General features: G+C 37.7%; 1 protein-coding gene and 1 long non-coding RNA gene across 6 annotated transcripts; one reads left to right on the forward strand and one right to left on the reverse strand.

Moving 5' to 3' along the window:
- Positions 1-3,870: 3,870 nt before the first annotated feature.
- Positions 3,871-10,199, reverse strand: LOC126814297 (uncharacterized). 5 transcript variants are annotated; one of them, XR_008787660.1, is made up of 6 exons: positions 10,182-10,199; positions 9,718-9,808; positions 8,296-8,420; positions 7,962-8,049; positions 6,219-6,305; positions 3,871-4,281 (listed from the first exon to the last, which is right to left on the reverse strand). It is a non-coding gene; the product is annotated as an uncharacterized LOC126814297 (long non-coding RNA). The 5 variants fall into 5 exon arrangements; XR_007677519.2 differs by lacking the exon at positions 10,182-10,199 and having other exon boundaries at positions 9,718-9,871; XR_007677521.2 differs by lacking the exons at positions 9,718-9,808; positions 10,182-10,199 and adding an exon at positions 9,409-9,485.
- A 3,119-nt stretch (positions 10,200-13,318) lies between these two features.
- On the forward strand, positions 13,319-18,070 carry LOC126814271 (uncharacterized). Its single transcript, XM_050539333.2, has 3 exons — positions 13,319-13,373; positions 14,765-15,962; positions 16,952-18,070. Exons 1-3 carry the CDS (start codon positions 13,331-13,333, stop codon positions 17,457-17,459), a joined length of 1,749 nt encoding a protein of 582 aa, XP_050395290.1. The 5' UTR covers positions 13,319-13,330; the 3' UTR covers positions 17,460-18,070.
- The last annotated feature ends 545 nt before the right edge of the window (positions 18,071-18,615 follow it).

Here is an 18,615-nt window from a genome sequence, read left to right on the forward strand (position 1 = left end):
ATTCATTTAAAATGATCTATTTTAGAACTATTATAGCAAGCATTTCTTTATCTAAATCTTACATAATGTATCTTTAAACTATTGTAGCAAGAACGGTCAGCTTTTTATCCAAATCTTACATTATCTATTTTTAAAGAATGTTTCAGTTTGAATTTCAATATCTATATAATACACAGTATGAGTTTGAGTATGTTTAAGGTCAATGCTCCAAGTGTATCTATATACACATATCATTAATGAAAGAAAAATCAAAAAGAACAAAAATCGAAAACGAGAACAAATCAGATCTTTTCAGATAAATGTGATTTTAATATTTTTTTATTATGCTATTCAAAATGACTTTACCGAATAGGAAAAATTAGATCTTTCCAGATAAAAGTTATGGTAATAAACTTTATTATCCTATTAAATATGGCTTTAGGAAAAATACATATAATATAACTTACCCGAATATATCTCACAAATAGCTTGGATGAGAAGGAATAAGTTTTTGTTCGGCGTGGATCAAATATAAGTTGTTCCATCGGTAAGTGTGCTTTAATGTTCCTTTTACTTCACCCGTATTATTTAGCACTTTGTCAAAATGGAATGAAATGAAATGGGTTTTAACGTTCTTCTGTTCGGGGGGTGGGGTGGCGGGTGGATGGCCGAATGGTTAGCACGATTGCGCTGTATCATAAGGCCTGTCATTGAGTCAACTGGCGTGGTTTCGAATCCTCAGTTGTATGTGACAAGTCACAAGGAGTAAGGTCGCCTGTCCAACCTCGTGGATTTTCTCCGGGTCCTCCGGTTTCCTCCCACTGCTAAAGAGCCCTACGCGCAAGCGAATTATTGAAATAAAATAAAACCATATATTAGTCCCGAAATGACCTAGTTTTTGTCGAGTGGACGTTAAACCCTCGTGGGTTTTCTCCAGGTCCTCCGGTTTCCTCCCACTGCTAAAGAGCCCTACGCGCAAGCGAATTATTGAAATAAAATAAAACCATATATTAGTCCCGAAATGACCTAGTTTTTGTCGAGTGGACGTTAAACCCTCGTGGGTTTTCTCCGGGTCCTCCGGTTTCCTCCCACTGCTAAAGACCCCTACGCGCAAGCGAATTATTGAAATAAAATAAAACCGTATATTAGTCCCGAAATGACCTAGTTTTTGTCAAGTGGACGTTAAACTCTCTCTCTCTCTCTCCCTTCTGTTCTGCTCTGAACTGTTCTATGGAAGATGGGCATACGCCATACAGTGTGCTATGAGAGAAATTTTGCCCGGACAGCGGCACTATGACCTACTCTTATATCGAATTCCATCTGAAAAGGGATCTTTTACGTGCAGGTCAATGAGTACTACGGCCTACTCTTATATCGAATTCCAACTGAAAAGGGATCTTTTACGTGCAGGCCAATGAGTACTACGGCCTACTCTTATATCGAATTCCAACTGAAAAGGGATCTTTTACGTGCACGCCAATGAGTACATGGGACCTCGTTTTTTCGTCCCATCCGAACGACTAGACAGCTGTCCTTGTCAGGCTCTCCATCCTTCGTCACTGACAAGGGGGGAACATGCCGGAAAATCTGGATGAACTTTCTCGGCCAATGCAGGGATCGAACACCCGACCTCCAGGCTAGCGAGCCAGCGTCTTACCCACTTAGCCACGTGATCCCCAGCACCTTGTCAGATGCCTTCAATCGTTTATACACAGACACTGTAACGTTGATATCGTTGACAAAGTTCGTTATTTCCTGGAGTTTTACGTCCACTTCCACCAAGGGTGATATCGTAGACAAGTGTTTCCTACGAAACTTGCCAGAGAAAGCCACGAAACAGGCTTGATCCAGCCTTTTGGGTAAGACAATATCTTGGCAGGAAAAGCGCCCAAAGTGAATTTCATCCAAAGGAGAAGCTCCGGGTGTAATAACAGAAAGAACGACGAGCGTTGACTAAGCAATACATAACGGTTCTAAATGAAAATATACGACAGTTAAGTTACAATTGTTAGTGATAAGGCAGTATAGTCATTAAGCAAGTGGTTTGTCACTTAATGTGTTAAAACTGTGACTATTGAGAGAGAGGGAGAGAAGAGAGAGAGAGGGGGGGGGGGGTTAACGCCCACTTGACATTGGGTTTAGCGTCCACTCGACACAAACTAGGTCATTTCGGAACTAACACATGGTTCAATTTTTATTTCAATCATTCGCTTCCGCGTAGAGGTGTTTAGCAGTTGGGGGAAACCGGAGGACCCGGAGAAAACCCACGAGTTTTGACAGGCGACCCCACTCCTTGTCACGTACAACCGGGGAATCGAAACTCCGCCAGTTGACTCAATGACAGACCGTATGACAAAACTTGTGTTAAAATTTATCAATTAACAACACAAACTTGTGTTGAAACTTGTGTGAAAATCTACACAATACTTGTGTTGAATTTTTTGAAACTTGTGTTGAAATTTCTGAAACTTGTGTTAAAATTTCTGAAACTTGTGTTGAAATTTCTGAAACTTGTGTGGTTTCATACAAACTTGTGTATAACCATCCACAAAAACTTGTGTTGTGTTTTTCCCCAATTTATATCCAGTATAGCAACCTTTTTATGCAGGACCCCTCTCTTTGCTCTGTTAGACCTGTAAAGTTTGATAAAAGAAGGAAACAAAATTTTGTTTTGTTCTTGTAAGATTATTATTTATTCATAAAATCATAGGAAAACGTAAATTAATACATCAAAACTAAATAGATATTTGAAATGTTAACAGAAAAACAGAGAATTCTAATACTAATTATATTGTGTTATATATAATGACCCCCCCCCCCCCCCCACACACACACACCCCACTTTACCCATCACAAAATATAACATAGCTATTTAAATTGTTCTTAATCCCACACACTTTACCTATCACAAAATATAAAATAGCTATATAAATTGTTCTTTACCCCAAAACAAGAACTGAGAATATAAAGATATGTACACAGTATCCCTAACCCATACTCCAAAATATATAATTCAAATATATCTAAATTTAATAACATCCAAACCAAGCACTAAGATTAATTATGCACTAAATTGAAACAATTTCAAAAACTGAAAAGTGCTACAAAATCACACTACAAGTGATTTGTGAGACATATAGAAATAACTAATATACACAGAAAACTAACAAAAGAAAAATGCACTATTTTGCAGGAGTAATAAAATGATGTAAAACCTTTTCCTCATTATAAAAAACCCAAACAAAATGAATATTTTGTAAATAAAAGAAGCAAAGCATCAAGATTACAGGATTGAAATAAAAAAATATCATATGTACAAAAAATTTATATACAATCACAAGTCATAAGCCACAGTGGTTCAGTGAGTATAAGGTGTTGGCCGAGAAATTTCAACTGGATTTTCCGGCATAGTTCCCACTTGTCAGTAGTGTTGGATATGGCAAGGGATAATTGGGTACAAGCCCGGAATCGAAAGAGGGAGAGAGAGAAATGGGGTTTAATGTCCACTTGACACAAACTAGGTCATTTCGGGATAAACATATGGTTTAATTTTATTTCAATAATTCGTTGCGCATAGGGGTCTTTAGCAGTGGGGGGAAACCGGAGGTCCCGGAGAAAACCCACAAGATTGGACAGGCGACCCTACTCCTTGTCACGTACAACCGGGGATTCGAAACCACGCCAGTTGGCTCAATGACAGGCCGTATGATACCGCATGCACGTGCTTACCATTCGGCCATCCACCACCCCCTCCCCCATTCCCGGAATCGAAACCACCCCCACTGCATTCACTTAGAAGAACCCTTGACAATTGAATTATTTGACTCAATGACAGACTTCCTGATCAAATGTGTGCGTGTTAATCATTGCAGCCCCCCGCCCCCCCCCCCCCCCCCGTTCCCGTTAAAGAACCCTTGACTCTAAGAACACAGAAAAGTAGGATACTAAACCGTATTTTATTTCATAAGCAAGGGAAAGTCACCTTTATGTAGGGCAAGGTTTTTTGTAATTCTGGGTGTATTTGATCTACATTTGGTTTCTAGTAATGCCTATTAAATACTTTATGATTTCTGATCAAATTCTAAGTGATTTATATGTCACTTTACTTGCTATATAATACATACATTTCTGAAGAGAATTAAAATCTAATTGTGTTTTGGAAGAAAATTTAACATTAATAACAAAAAATAAATATTTAAAAATTGGGTCAAATGCATTCTTTCCCAGAAGTATAAAATAAATTGATGCTTGGGTTTTCTTGTTGTTATCATACAGCAAATACTCTTTCAATGGTGTTCCAGCCTAAAAAATAAAAAGTAGGCAATAAGAATACTTTCTATGGTTCACAACATTTAAATAAACAATTTATTTTGCCACATCGAGACCGAGTCTCTATTTGGTTTCAACTTTGCGTAACGCTTATTGTGTCTTGTCCAGTTACAGACCCAGGCAGATTATTATGCGCAAATCAAATGACTTAGGCCGTGTTGAATTGATTCCTTGTTTCTCCTCGCCCGCGCGCTTAGGTCGAGGACCCCGAAAATCGTGCGCTTACGTTTTTAACACAAAAAAAATATTCAAAAAATTACGTTAATAACATCTAAATAAAATTCTACCAAACATCAGAAGTCAATTCTCGTTGTTTATTCCTCGTTACGAACTAAATAAGTAAGTGCAGGGGGGGGGCCACTACACGCAAAACAAAAATCTACAAGATAAACCTGCGGACAAGACAGAAAATAGGCATTGCACCGAATAAACAAACATCAAATCAAGTGAATGGATCCGGTTGATAATACACATGTAGGGGCCCGCATACTATGGAATAAGTTACACTGTATATGATTGGATGAATTCCGCAAAATGGCGCGTGTAGCAGTCATTTCGGCTAATGAGAAAGCATATTATAAATTGTAAGACAGTCGCTAATATTCAACCGGGAACCTGAATAATCAATTTTTTCATTGGCTAAAATTATAACACGTCATTATTATTCAAGTATCACTCAATCATATCTTGTGTAATAAATAACGCACGCCTTACAAAATGGTGAGCTATGCCGGGACATAGGTAAATTCGCGTACCGGTCGGCCTAATTTATTGATGTTCAAGGAAATAATAGTGGTCCCGTTCGTTCGTTTCTGGAGTTTAACGAACGAACGGGACCATGGACCTTATAATTATAAGGTCCATGTATTATAAAATAAGGTCCATGACGGGACCACTATTATTTCCTTGAACATCAATAAATTAACGAACGAACGGAACCACTATTATTTCCTTGAACATCAATAAATTAAGCAGACCGGTACGCGAATTTACTTATCTCGACAATCGACTTTGGTGTGTATTCCCAGCACTTTCACATTCGATGATATTGTCGAAACCATCTATAACTCAACAAGCAAATCAAATTTCGTCTAACTGGAATGTTTCCATTGTATTGTAACACAAGAATACGGAAAATTTATATCAAAATATGGTTATTTCATTTTTTAAAAAGTTAAACAAAGAAGCACTTGTTACCAAATTTTAGTTTGTTATTAAATTTATTTAATTAAATAAATATTATCTGTGTTTTTATTCTAACCAATAATATAACTAGATTATTTATAATATTATTAAAAATGGTACACAACCCTCAGACTATATAGGTATTATGCCAGACCACTTTGTGTTTTGAAACCCACTTTGTGTTGTGTTTACCGCACTACCGCACATGATTGCCAGAGTGGTGGCAGGAGAAACAAGGAATCAATTCAACACGGCCTTAGAAGTCAGAAAAAAGTCTTGAGATTTGGGACTGAAGTCTCATAATAGGTCAACTATTCACCCTTTCATACATGTATTGTCTGCAAATCCAGATTCCCTACTACATCATGGCAGCACCTATTTACTTGGCAATGTCTAATTATTTTTGGACCCATTCTTATTTTATTTCCATTGACAACAAATTTTTGACAACAAATTGGATATTACCCTTTAAAATCTATTGAAATCTATTTGAAAGTAAGATACTGTCCATCATTATTTAACTGCTATTTACTGTAAAAATACACATACATGTAGGGCCTATCGCAACTTGAAGGAAATCAATTGATGTGATTGGCAAAAATCAAGCATGCCAAGTACTTGAAACAGCAGAGTCCTAGGCATTGCCCCAAGAAGAATAACTAGATTACCAAGCAAGTGTATAGAAGTACTTCCTGATTAAAAATACAAATATATATGTTACTTACATTTTGCCTGATTATCGAGCTCCGTGAGAAAAGTTTCCACAATATGAATAGCCATTCCAACTGTCTTTATCTTTCTGATGTAGTTAACTGAGAAAAAAAACATACTATGTATTAGATCACTTAAATTGACTCAACAGTTAAAAGATGAAAGTTTTAATTTACAGTCTATATTTTACACAAATTTCTGGAAAGAATTAAAATATAATTGTGTTTGAGAGGGATATTTAACATTAAAAACAAAAATAAAATATTTAAATAACAGGCCAAATGCAACAGATAGCTTTTACAATCACAGCATTCTTTTTCAAAATTATAAGGAGATCACGTGGGTACGACGCTGGCTCACTAGCCTGGAGGTCGGGTGTTCAATCCCTGCATTGGTTGAGAAAGTTCATCCAGATTTTCCGGCGTGTTTTCCCCTTGTCAGTGATACAGGACGGAAGACCTGACAAGGACAGCTGTCTAGTCGTTCGGATGGGACGAAAAACCGAGGTCGCATGTACACATTGGCGTGCACGTAAAAGATCCCTTGGCAATTGGAATTCGATATAAGAGTAGGCTGTAGCGCCGCTGCCCGGGCAAAATTCCCTTCATAGCACACTGTATGGCTTATGCCCGTCTTCATTAGCCCAATTTATGAGCAAAACAGTAGGATGTTAAACCCCATTTCATTTCATTTTCAAAATTATAAAATAATTTGATGGCTTAATATTCAAAAGGTACAGTCCTTCATGTTTATAAAATTGTACGGGAGCCATAAAAAGCTCCTGATACCTTGAATATATGCAGTTTAAAAGTAAACAAAAATCTCAATATTTAGGAGAGCGATTTAGCTAATCTGCCGGAGTCTTTAATGACTCCTTCGAAGGAAAGCTGACGTGCGTCGAGAGGAGCAGGAACAAAAGCTCCCCTTAAACGTGAAGGACTGAAGGTATATGGTTGAGTTGGCAATAAATATACTTTCTACGGTTCAGAATGTTTAAATAAACAACTTATTTTTCCACACGTTGAGTTTCAACTTTGCATAATACTTATTGTGCCTTTTCAAGTTACAGACCCATTATGCCTCAATGGGTCAGAAGCCAGAACAAAAGTCTTGAAAAAAAGACAATAATGAAAAAATAATCATTTGATTTACCAATTACCTCCACTAAGGCAATTGTGAATACAGTATTGCAAACATTATTACAAAAAGATATTAATTATATTTTACAAATTCATGCATTTGAACGCTTTATAATAATGGTTATGAAAGGGTGTAACATTGCATCCATCTTATAGTTTTGAAGTAATATATCAAAACTGTAAGAAAATCAACCAAACAAGCCTGCTGACTTTCATGTTAATCGTATTTCAAATGGCATAGCCCTAGACTATGCTACAAAAAGAAGAACTAGAATACCAAGTGTATAGAGAGAGAGAGAAATGGGGTTCAACGTCCACTCGACACAAACTAGGTCATTTCGGGACTAACATATGGTTTAATTTTATTTCATTAATTCGCTTGCACGTAGGGGTCTTTAGCAGTGGGAGGAAACCGGAGGACCCGGAGAAAACCCACGAGGTTGAACAGGCGACCTGAATCCTTGTCACATACAACCTGGGATTCGAAACCATGCCAGATGACTCAATGACAGGCCGTATGATACAGCATGCACGTGCTAACCATTCGACCATCTACCCCCCCCACCAAGTGTATAGAACCAGTTCCTGATTTAAAAAGAAAATATGCATGGTACTTACATAGTCTTTGTCTGATAAGCAAGCTCTGTGAGAAAACGTCTCCACAATATCAATAGCCCTTTCCAACTTGATCTTCCGAGGTGGGTAACTGAAAAAAAAAATGGCAATGTATTAGTTGGCTTAAATTGACTAGACAGTTTTGATTAATTAAAAAAATGTTAATTACATTTGTTTTGTTTCATGTGTTGGTTTGCTTTGCCACAGATGAGACAGTGATATCTACATATAACTAAGATTCTGTCTCTGCTCATACATGACGTGTACAGTTTGACTATACTAAACTGAATTTTAGATTTCAAAATAGCATAACAATTAGAATTGAATAGTTACCCACCAAGAAAAAGCTGCTCTATCATCATTTTTTCCAGCCATTTCTTCTTCCATTTTTTTCTTTTATAATTTCTTTTGTTATTACATGATCTTTTTCTGGGTGATTTGCATATACATCCAATATTGAAACTGAAAAAATAAATACATGATATGTAATTTACGATTAAAGCTACCTTACCATATATACAAACTGTGTGATATGAAATTGAAACTAATGTATCTATATATATCAAAAGTTTTAATCCCAAGGAACTACTTAAGCCGTAAAAGTCTATTTTAATAATCCTTGTTTGTCACATGGTTTCACTGTCACAGTAATTAGAAGACGGCCATGGTGACTGAGTGAATTAGGTGCTGGCACACTAGCATGGAGGCCACAGGTTATCTCTTGGGGTTGACCGAGAAAGCTCATCTTGATTTTGCAGAGTGGTTTCCCCTGAGATCCAATGTACACATTGGCGTACACATAAAAGTTCTCTTGGCAGTTTGAATTCGGTATGAGAGTAGGCCATAGTGTCGCTGCCCAGACAAACATTTTCACTTAGCACAATGCATTAGACCAGTCGGAGCTGACCAGTAGGACGTTGTCTTTAAACCCCATTTCATTTCAGGTAATCTAGTATTTTTCTAGTAAGATTGAAGTCTCTCTACTTTCTTTATATGTAAATATCATATTTGAAATAAGTCATACTTTTATTCGATATGGGGTGGGGCTGGGGGGAATGGTCTAGTAGGTAATGCATGTGCATGAAATCACAGGGTCTGTCATTGTGTTAAGTGGCATGGTTTCAATTTCAAGGAGTAGAGTCGCCTGTCCAATCTCTTAAATTTTTTCGCTGGGTCATTCGGTTTCCTCTGTTTTCTAAATACATGTACCCCTACGCCAAGCGAATTATTAATATTAAATTGAAGCATACCTTCTCTAATCTCTGGGGCCTTTTGTTTCCTCCTTTTGCTAAATACCCATACCCGCAAGCGAATTATTCATATTAAATTTAACCTTACCTGTCCTTTTTCCCGAAACGACCTAGCGTCTGTAGGCTAAGTAGATATAAGGACCCATCTTGCAACAACTCTACATGTAGGTTCGTGCATAATTAATATTACAGTAACATACCAATTTTTAAAACATGTAGAATGAGACAGTGTGCAGGGAAAGGGTGGAAACGGAAGTAGTCTAATCCTCGTCGTAGTTGATTACCGGTATGCATATAGGCACAGCATGGACTACTTGATTCTTCAAATACAAGTACATGTATGTAAGGATGTCATTTCTCTCTCTCTCTCTCTCTCTCTCTCTCTCTCTCTCTGTTGCATGTAAGTGCCATATAAATACTTTATTTTGGATTGTATGTTCACATACACTAATCATTGTAGGACATTGGTAAAAAAAAAAGAAAATATAAAAATTAATTGAAATTTTTACCTGTTTTTCTTCGATTCAATGCCAATGGAGTCCTTGGTAGATTCTCAATAATTATTGCTGGAAGGTGGAAAAAGTCACATATCATAACTGACTGGAAAAAATAATAAAACTATAGAGAAACTTCCACAGGCTGATTCTAGTTCCATTATTTATTAACTGTGACTGAATCAGGCAAAAATGGGGCCTAATATTAAATATTACACAGACTCACAGAGGTTGAACAACGGAGGGTGTGGGGAAATATCTGCTTATTAGGTTGTTTTTTTTAAACATAAATTAGATTACAATTCAACTAACACAAAAGTGTAAAAAAAAAAATTTCTAATCTGTGCCCGCGTTTATGTCTACTCTTGGCAAAATCGTTATAATATAAAAAATCATGAAACAAGAATCAAAATGGCCGCCAATCGGGTCTCCAACGCCAATCCAACCTCCCAAGATATAATTTCAAAACAGATTCTTACCTGCTGGTTCAAGTCGAGCTGTTTCATGAAATATTCTTTAATTATAATTAATGATCATATAGTCAGTAGTTTAGTTTCCAATAAAACATTTTCAGATCAAAACTCTTTAAGGAAACTCAAAAATAGCAGTTAACAACTCCACTTAAATTGTCACCTGGGATATTCTCAAAAGCACTTTTACAATGCAAAATGATACGCGCAAAATAATGATTATTGATATTAACAGTCTAAATAACATTCTTTGTTATGTTCTCAAGTCATCAACAATGTCCATTTATAGATTATGCATGACTCAATTACATAATAACACAAAATGTAGTCTATTTTGGAATGACATGGACAAATGCAACATTATGAAAGCACTGGTAAACACACGTACTCGGACTCCAAAACACTAAAATCGAAGTTATTCATAATGAAAATAATGATAAGGCGTGACAAAAAAGATTCAAAAAGGAAAAATTATTTTGCCAATATTCAAACACTCAAGGATCGACTAGTTCAGTTATTGGCTTTGTGTTGGCAATTGTTCATTTATAAAATTCACTTGAATACGAGCATAAGATAAAATTGTTCATTGAACCACCCTTTGGTCTAAACAAAACAATATTCACCAACATTTCTGAAGATGTATTAACAGTGCATCACCGCGTCCTATTAATGAATGGATTAGTGAATTAAAGAAAACAGGGTACCCAAGTTGTAAAATTGGAATTCCATGGTTCAACATTAGGTTGATTATAAATTCTTAAATGTTTTAGCAGTCAATCTAGACTACCATCTTCCTCCATCTCGTCCTCCACCTCCGTATCCGCCACAGCCGCCTCCATAACCACCACCACCTCCGTAACCACCGCCGTCACGTCCTCCGTAACCGTAACCATTAGCTTACATTTGTCAAACATATCACTGCTCTAAAATCATCTCAGCACGTTGTTAAATGTTAAATTAATTGTGTGAAATCACTTCATTTAATGTCCGCTTCCACCGAGATGATATCGCAGACAAAATGTAGCCTATAGTACGTTGATTTTATCAACCAATCACATTCAATAATAGTTTTACATATTTTCTTGTCAACGCATTTGGAGTCAATTGTTAAAATCACACCGGGCATGAGCGCTCAACAGGCCTTTGATCTACCAGTTTATTGGGCCCAACTTTATTTTAACTACAGACATCTTAACACCAATTAGCATTCAAGTCTGTCTGGCTATATTGTCTGAGTAAAAAATACTTTTCTCTTACTTGTGGACCCCCGGATTAAGACTTTGTATGGAGTTCAAATTTAAAAAAAAAAATATTTGTTGACGGTACACATTACTTGTGTTAATTATATGGAAAAAACACAAGATTTGTGTTAATGCATTAAACAGAACACAAGTTTGTGTTAATGCAATGCAAAACAACACATAACTTGTGTAGAATAATTTTCACACAAGTACTTGTGTTGAGATCCAACACAAGTTTTTTTTTCAGTGTACATTACTACTCTTTGGGTTCGTATATTCAATAGTGATGGCTTTTATAAATAGTCATGCTTTTACATCAGTAGTGACATCTTTTACAGCTAGTTAAACAACTGCTAATTAATGGCAACTGTATAATTTGTAACCACTTTCTATACAAACTAAACATTAGTTTAGAATACTGAACACCTATATGATTTAATGACAAAAATTGTCATTACTAAAAGGCCTAGCTTCATTAGTCAACGGTATCACCTTACCAGTGAGGGTTTTTACCATTTAAACAACCTAGCAAGTTGATGTTAACGTTCCCGACAAAATAACACCACCTTTTCTTTCAGATGCTGCGGTTTGTCGCAGTTTTTCATTTTTCGTATGCACCACTTCCGTCAGATAAATTATGGAAAACAAACACGTTCGTATAACAAATAGAATAACAGACCCTTCTCTGGATGGTGGGGGTTGGCTGACTGACTGGTTAGCACATGCGCCCTTTATCACGCGGTCTGTCATTGAGTCAACTGAGGTGGTTTTGATTCCCCGGTTGTACGTTACAAGGAGTAGGGTCGCCTGTCTATTGTCGTGGGTTTTCTCCAGGTCCTTACGTTTCCTCCCACTGCTAAAGAGCCCCTACGTGCAAGAGAATTAATTAAATAAAATTGAACCATGTGTTATTCCCGAAATGACCTAGTTTGATTCGAGTGGACGTAATTACCCCCATCTCTCTCCCTCTCTCTCTCTCTGTTTTTGCATAGCCGAAATCTGAAAGGAGTAGGGTCCAACCTCGTGGGTTTTCTACAGGTAATCCGGTTTCCTCCCACTGCTAAAGACCCCTACGTGCAAGAGAATTAATTAAATAAAATTGAACCATGTGTTATTCCCGAAATGACCTAGTTTGATTCGAGTGGACGTATTTACCCCCCCCCCCCCTCTCTCCCTCTCTCTCCCCTCTCTCTGTTTTTGCATAGCCGAAATCTGAAAGATTAGATACAAGATGGACGTCATCCGATAATTGGCAGACGTGGTGCTAAGGTATTAGGTATCATTTGTTAAGAATTTGGCGGACAGTTCACATTCATCTCAAATATATTCTCTTTTTAAATGACTTTATTGATCTCAGTGAAACTATACAACAATACCGAATGATAAAATCAACGACTAAAGGCAACTTCTTTAATCCAGGACCTGAATAAGATTTAATTAACATCTTTAGTAGATAAAGTTTCAAGCCTGGAATTAGTAGATATGTGATCGAGTCCCCCAGAACATAGATATCAGCCTGATCCGTGGAATCCTGAGTTGTCAAATGTGGGGACCGATCACATTCTGAGTAGGTCAAATGTCACCATTGACCTGTCCCGCCCATTCGACCTTTAATGCACTTCACCAGTACAAGCACGAGGTTGGTGTTCAACTGTTCCTGATGAATGTGTTGTCAGTTTTAGTGAGTAGGTCGAAATTTATCACGGGTTGGCTCTGCCACGTTGCGTAATATACATTCTATGCATATGCATCATACAGGTGTCAACCTGTTCCTTGGAAATATGAATCTTTCAGAGTTGTCCATTTTGGAGATTAACTCTGGACGGGTTTCCTATTTTACAGCTTTTCTTTGGATATCTTTGTCTCAAATGACCGAAGTTTTACGATTGTGTTGCTTATTTTCAGATTCAAACAAAGATGAACAAGTTTATTTATCTAGCATGCCTTGTCTGGGCAGCAGGTAGGTCAAACAACTATATTTAGTTTTTTCATGGAAATATTCTAATCTATTATTTAGTTGCCAAATAATAATGGCTGCAGTTTGTAAAACTACAATTAATATCAGCCCAAGTCTTCGACATTGAAAACAGGAATTATTTGTCAGTTTAAATCAACATTGATGTTGTGATCTTGCCGGGAAAAGATGGGATTCTCATATCTAATATTTAAGACAAAATAAATATTTTATGATTGGTACACGAATCGTGTAACATAATGCGTTTCAGCGCCATTTGTAACAAGGGACTCGAAGAACGAGGCTAGACATATGTCAAACGGTGACCCCATATTCTTATCCGGGGAGCATGTGCATTAAATAATAGCTGTGTAGACTGAATAACCAGACGCTAGAGATTGCCATTCGATTAAACTTCTGGCGTATTTCGCCGAACATAACTGATTTGAAAATAAAGAAAAAATGGAAACGATTAAATGTAAATCAGTTTATATACATTCATATTACATTATTAAATGCGTTGCGACCCATTTGAGTCACTTTCAAGGTCCCAAATATTAGCGATTTAGATCCTTTAGCATTTTGAAGCTATGTTATATTATATGAATGTCTATTGGTTTTACATTCGTCATCTTATCTTAGTCGGGGGAATTCATTGTCTATGCTTACTTGTACTTTGTTGGACGCGGCGGCTGGCAAGGGACTGGAGCTTTATCCTGTCGGACATTTACTAGTTTGTGAGACCTGATATCAGAGACTACGAATTACCCCCCTTATCAGTTTCTCTTACGGTTAAAGTTTAGTCTTGGTTCATATATTTTTACCGGGCTAGTTTCGATTATCAATATGTAGTTACAGTCCATCAAACCATCGATCCAGGGTTTTTATACCGCCACAATCAAAAGTTCCCCAACATATTCAGAATGACCCGGGTCGACTCCGATATTGATCGTGAAAGTTCGTCATGATTTTTGAACGTGCTTTATTGTGACTAGTGCTGCAAAAGGGGGGGGGGGGCTCCTGATAGCAACGTCATTTAGTCGTTCGGATTTAACAATAAAACGATACTCGGTATACAAGATGCTTGTACGTAAAATAACCATTGAAATTGGATGAGAAGCACGTACAAACGACGCTAACGGGATCACATTACCGTCGCAATTCACCAGGCCAGTGAAGAAAAATAAAACGTTAAATTGGTTGGGTTCAACCATTCACACTGCTGCCTTTACTGGAAGCTGTTATTCTTTCCGTTATCTGGCGATTACAGATGATGGGAATGTAGTTGTATTTAAAACCATTCACACTGCTGTTATTCTTTCCGTTATCTGGCGATTACAGATGATGGGAATGTAGTTGTATTTTAAATGGTTTAAATTTGTGTTTTATTTTCATAGAATGTATGCCGGCGTCATTTGATTCGTATAGCAAGGGTAGAAAACCAACTGTACGGGACAGTTACGGAAATGTTATTAAACCAACTGGAACTTCCGATCCTTATGACAACAAAGGCAAACCAACCGGTACTGGTGATTCGTATGTCGCTAAAAGTAAACCAACTGATACTGGTCATTCGTATGCCGCTGAAAGCAAACCAACTGGTACTGGTAATTATGCCACTAAAAGCAAACGAACTGGAACTGGTAATTATGCCACTAAAAGCAAACCAACTGATACTGGTAATTATGCCACTAAAAGCAAACCATCTGGTACTGGTAATTCGTATGCCGCTAAAAGTAAACCAACTGGTACTGGTGATTACGCCACTAAAAGTAAACCATCTGGTACTGGTGATTCGTATGCCGCTAAAGGCAAACCAACTGGTACTGGTGATTCATATGCCGCTAAAAGTAAACCAACGGGAGCTGGTGATTCGTATGCCGCTAAAAGTAAACCAACTGGTACTGGTGATTACGCCACTAAAAGTAAACCATCTGGTACTGGTGATTCGTATGCCGCTAGAGGCAAACCAACTGGTACTGGTGATTCATATGCCGCTAAAAGTAAACCAACGGGAGCTGGTGATTCGTATGCCACTAAAAGTAAACCAACGGGACCTGGTGATTCGTATGCCACTAAAGGCAAACCAACGGGGGTTGATTTTCCTTATGACAGTCAAAAATATCCAACTCGAGCTGGTGACCCTTATGACACTGAAAGCAAACCATCTGGTACTGGCGACCCTTATGACCGTCAAAAGTATATCACGGAAACTGATGAGCATTATGACAGTCACAAATATCCAATTCGATCTGGTGATCCTTATGACCCTCAAAGCAAACCATCTGGAACTGGCGACCCTTATGACCGTCAAAGGTATATCATGGAAACTGATGAGCATTATGGCAGTCAAAGGAACCCATCTGAATCTGATGCTCGTTATGACACTAACAGATATCCATTTGGAACAGAAGATCCTTATGACAGTCAAAACTATCCCGTCGGAACTACGGATCATTACCGCGACTATAGCAAACCAGCAGTCAGGGGTACAAATGGAATAGCAATTACACAGGTCTTGCTTCGGATTATTGAGAGGTTCGATCGTTTCGATGACCGTATTGATGCCTTATCCAATCTCATCAAAGATTTCAAGTAAGATACGATATATTTTAATTATTCTTTTCTCAGGTTGTATGGCGAGTGGGGTTTGACGTCCATTGAACAAAAACTAAATAATTGTAGAATTAACATGTTTATTTCACTAATGCACGTGCACGTAGGACCCTTTATCAGTAGTGAACTCTGTGGACATGGACGTACAAATCTGTAAATCAGAAATAAACCCACCCACGACAAGCCTTGTGCTGTAAAGTGCACACGTTAGATTCCATCCGCTAATAATTCAGGCTGTTGCACCACAAACTTTGATCTAACGAATTTACGTGACAAGATGCAGAACAATGGGGTTGCACATTCCAAAAATATAGCCGATTATGCTTACATCTTTTGAATCATGTAAATTCTACTTTATCTGACACAATCCACGTTTTATATCACTTATATCACATGCATCATAAGGTCTGTCACTGAGTCAACTAGCGTGGTTTCGATTCCCCGGTTGTACGTGACAAGAAGTAGGGTCGCCTGTCCAACCTCGTGGGTTTTCTCCGTGTCCTCCTGTTTCCTTCCACTGCTAAAGACCCCAACGCGCAAGCGAATTAATAAAATAAAATTGACCTAGTTTGTGTCGAGTGGACGTTAAACCCCATTCCTCTCTCGTTTCTAATCTATACAATTATTTGTACATATATGTTCAGGGTTGCTGGCTACGCTAGGACTGTTCCGAGGCTGAAATTTGGCATTTAGGGGTAGCCTGGACCGGGGAGTAACATATGCCTGGTGGGGTTGGCCTACCACGTCCAGATTCGGAGTTTTACTACTTTCAATCCGTGCAGCGCCGAGTCATCGGCAGGTGTTACAATATGTTAACCAACTACTCCTTATAAGACGAGTGTTAAATATCATTATTTGCTTGATAACGATATCTGTATGTGTATCGAAACGTAGCATATTAATAAATTCAGAAGTAGTATATCCATATAAGCGTTTTTAATCAATACAACTATATTCATTAATCGTAGGACACACGATGGTGCTAATGGCTATGAGGATAGGAGATACTACAATGACTATCCCCTGTATGCCGATGATAGATACCGTGGCAGGTATCCAGGTGATACATACCCAGAAGAATACCCAAGTTACATATATCCAGAAGAATACCCAAGTTACAGATATCCAGAAGAATACCCAAGTTACAGATACCCAGAAGAATACCCAAGTTACAAATACCCAGAAGAATACCCGGTCGCAAGACGTCAAAACGAAGATCCAAGATATGGATACCCAGGCGAGTACCCGATCGAAAGACGGTATACTGACAATAAATACCCAGACGGTCAATCCACCTTGAACACCATCAGTAAATATCCTGGTGAATCACCTCCGTACACAAACAGTGATTATCCCCATGATCCAAGCGATGATTATATCATCTACCCAGGCGATAAATATCCAACGTATATTGGCAATACACATCCCACCTCTCACAACGAAGATGAGGTTCAGATTCCTGTTCATGTACGCTAAGAGGTTTTAGGGAGATGGGTTTTATATAGGCTAAACCTGTTTCCCAATCCCTGTTTCGCAATTTCCAAAATAAAAATATTGTTTAACAAAAAAAAAAGGCTAATCATAGTTCCCATTTAATTTTATAATTGTCTGTTTAGGCACTGTGGACAATCATTCACTACGTTCAAGTTCAATTTGAAAATATCTCCTCTGTTGAATCGATCCACTTGATGAATTTAAAAATTAGAATATTAATGTAAAACCACATTACCACCCACATATTTACATATTACCTCAGTTGAAACGTGCGCGTTGTGTCATAAGGTATGTCATTGAGTCAACTGGCGTGGTTTCGATTTCCTCGTTGTACGTGACAAGGAGTAGGTTCGCCTGTCCAACCTCATGGGTTTTCTCCAGGTCCTCCCGTTTCCTTCCACTGCTAAAGACCACTGCAAGGGAATTATTGAAATAATTTAAACCATATGTTAATCCCGAAATGACCTAGTTTGTGTCGAGTGGACGTTAAACCCTATTTCTCTATCTCTCTTTCCACAAATGTGTAAAAATAAATCGATAAAGAATACAAGAGAAGAAATAAATATACATGATTATACCGAATGATTCCTAATGCACCTACATCAGTAAAATATTCCAATATTAATCTGCTTTTGTTGTTTGTTTTTAAATTATTATTGTTGTTTGTGATGCATGGATACCTCAAGGCTTGTTACCTGGTTTCATTATTACCTAAAAATGAATAACCTGCGTGCATGAGGGTATGCATATTTCTTTCTCTGGCAGCTTATCATTGTAATCGTCATGAGCGTGGTTGATCCACTATATTACGTGCTTTTATTTTAACATTATGAATTAGCTGTCTTTAAAAATAATCTTTTTTTTTGGGAGGAGGCATGGGGTGGGGGGGGGGCGGGATCTAATCGCCTGTCCAACCTCGTGGGTTTTCTTTGGGTTGCTCTCTCTCTCTCTCTCTCTCTCTCTCTCACTCCGTAAACAGCATTTATCTTTTAAGAGCGCTTGAATGAAAATATTGCCTCGGGTTCTGTGTTTTTTGTATCATGGATATTAACGACAATAATCTTATGACTCATTCTGATCAACTGATACACAGTCTGATAATTTGCCTGAAGGGATTCATAATGGCGGGATAGATCTC

The sequence above is a fragment of the Patella vulgata genome, chromosome 3 (assembly GCF_932274485.2).
Source record: "Patella vulgata chromosome 3, xgPatVulg1.2, whole genome shotgun sequence".
In the NCBI taxonomy this organism is placed as follows: Eukaryota; Metazoa; Mollusca; class Gastropoda; family Patellidae; genus Patella; species Patella vulgata.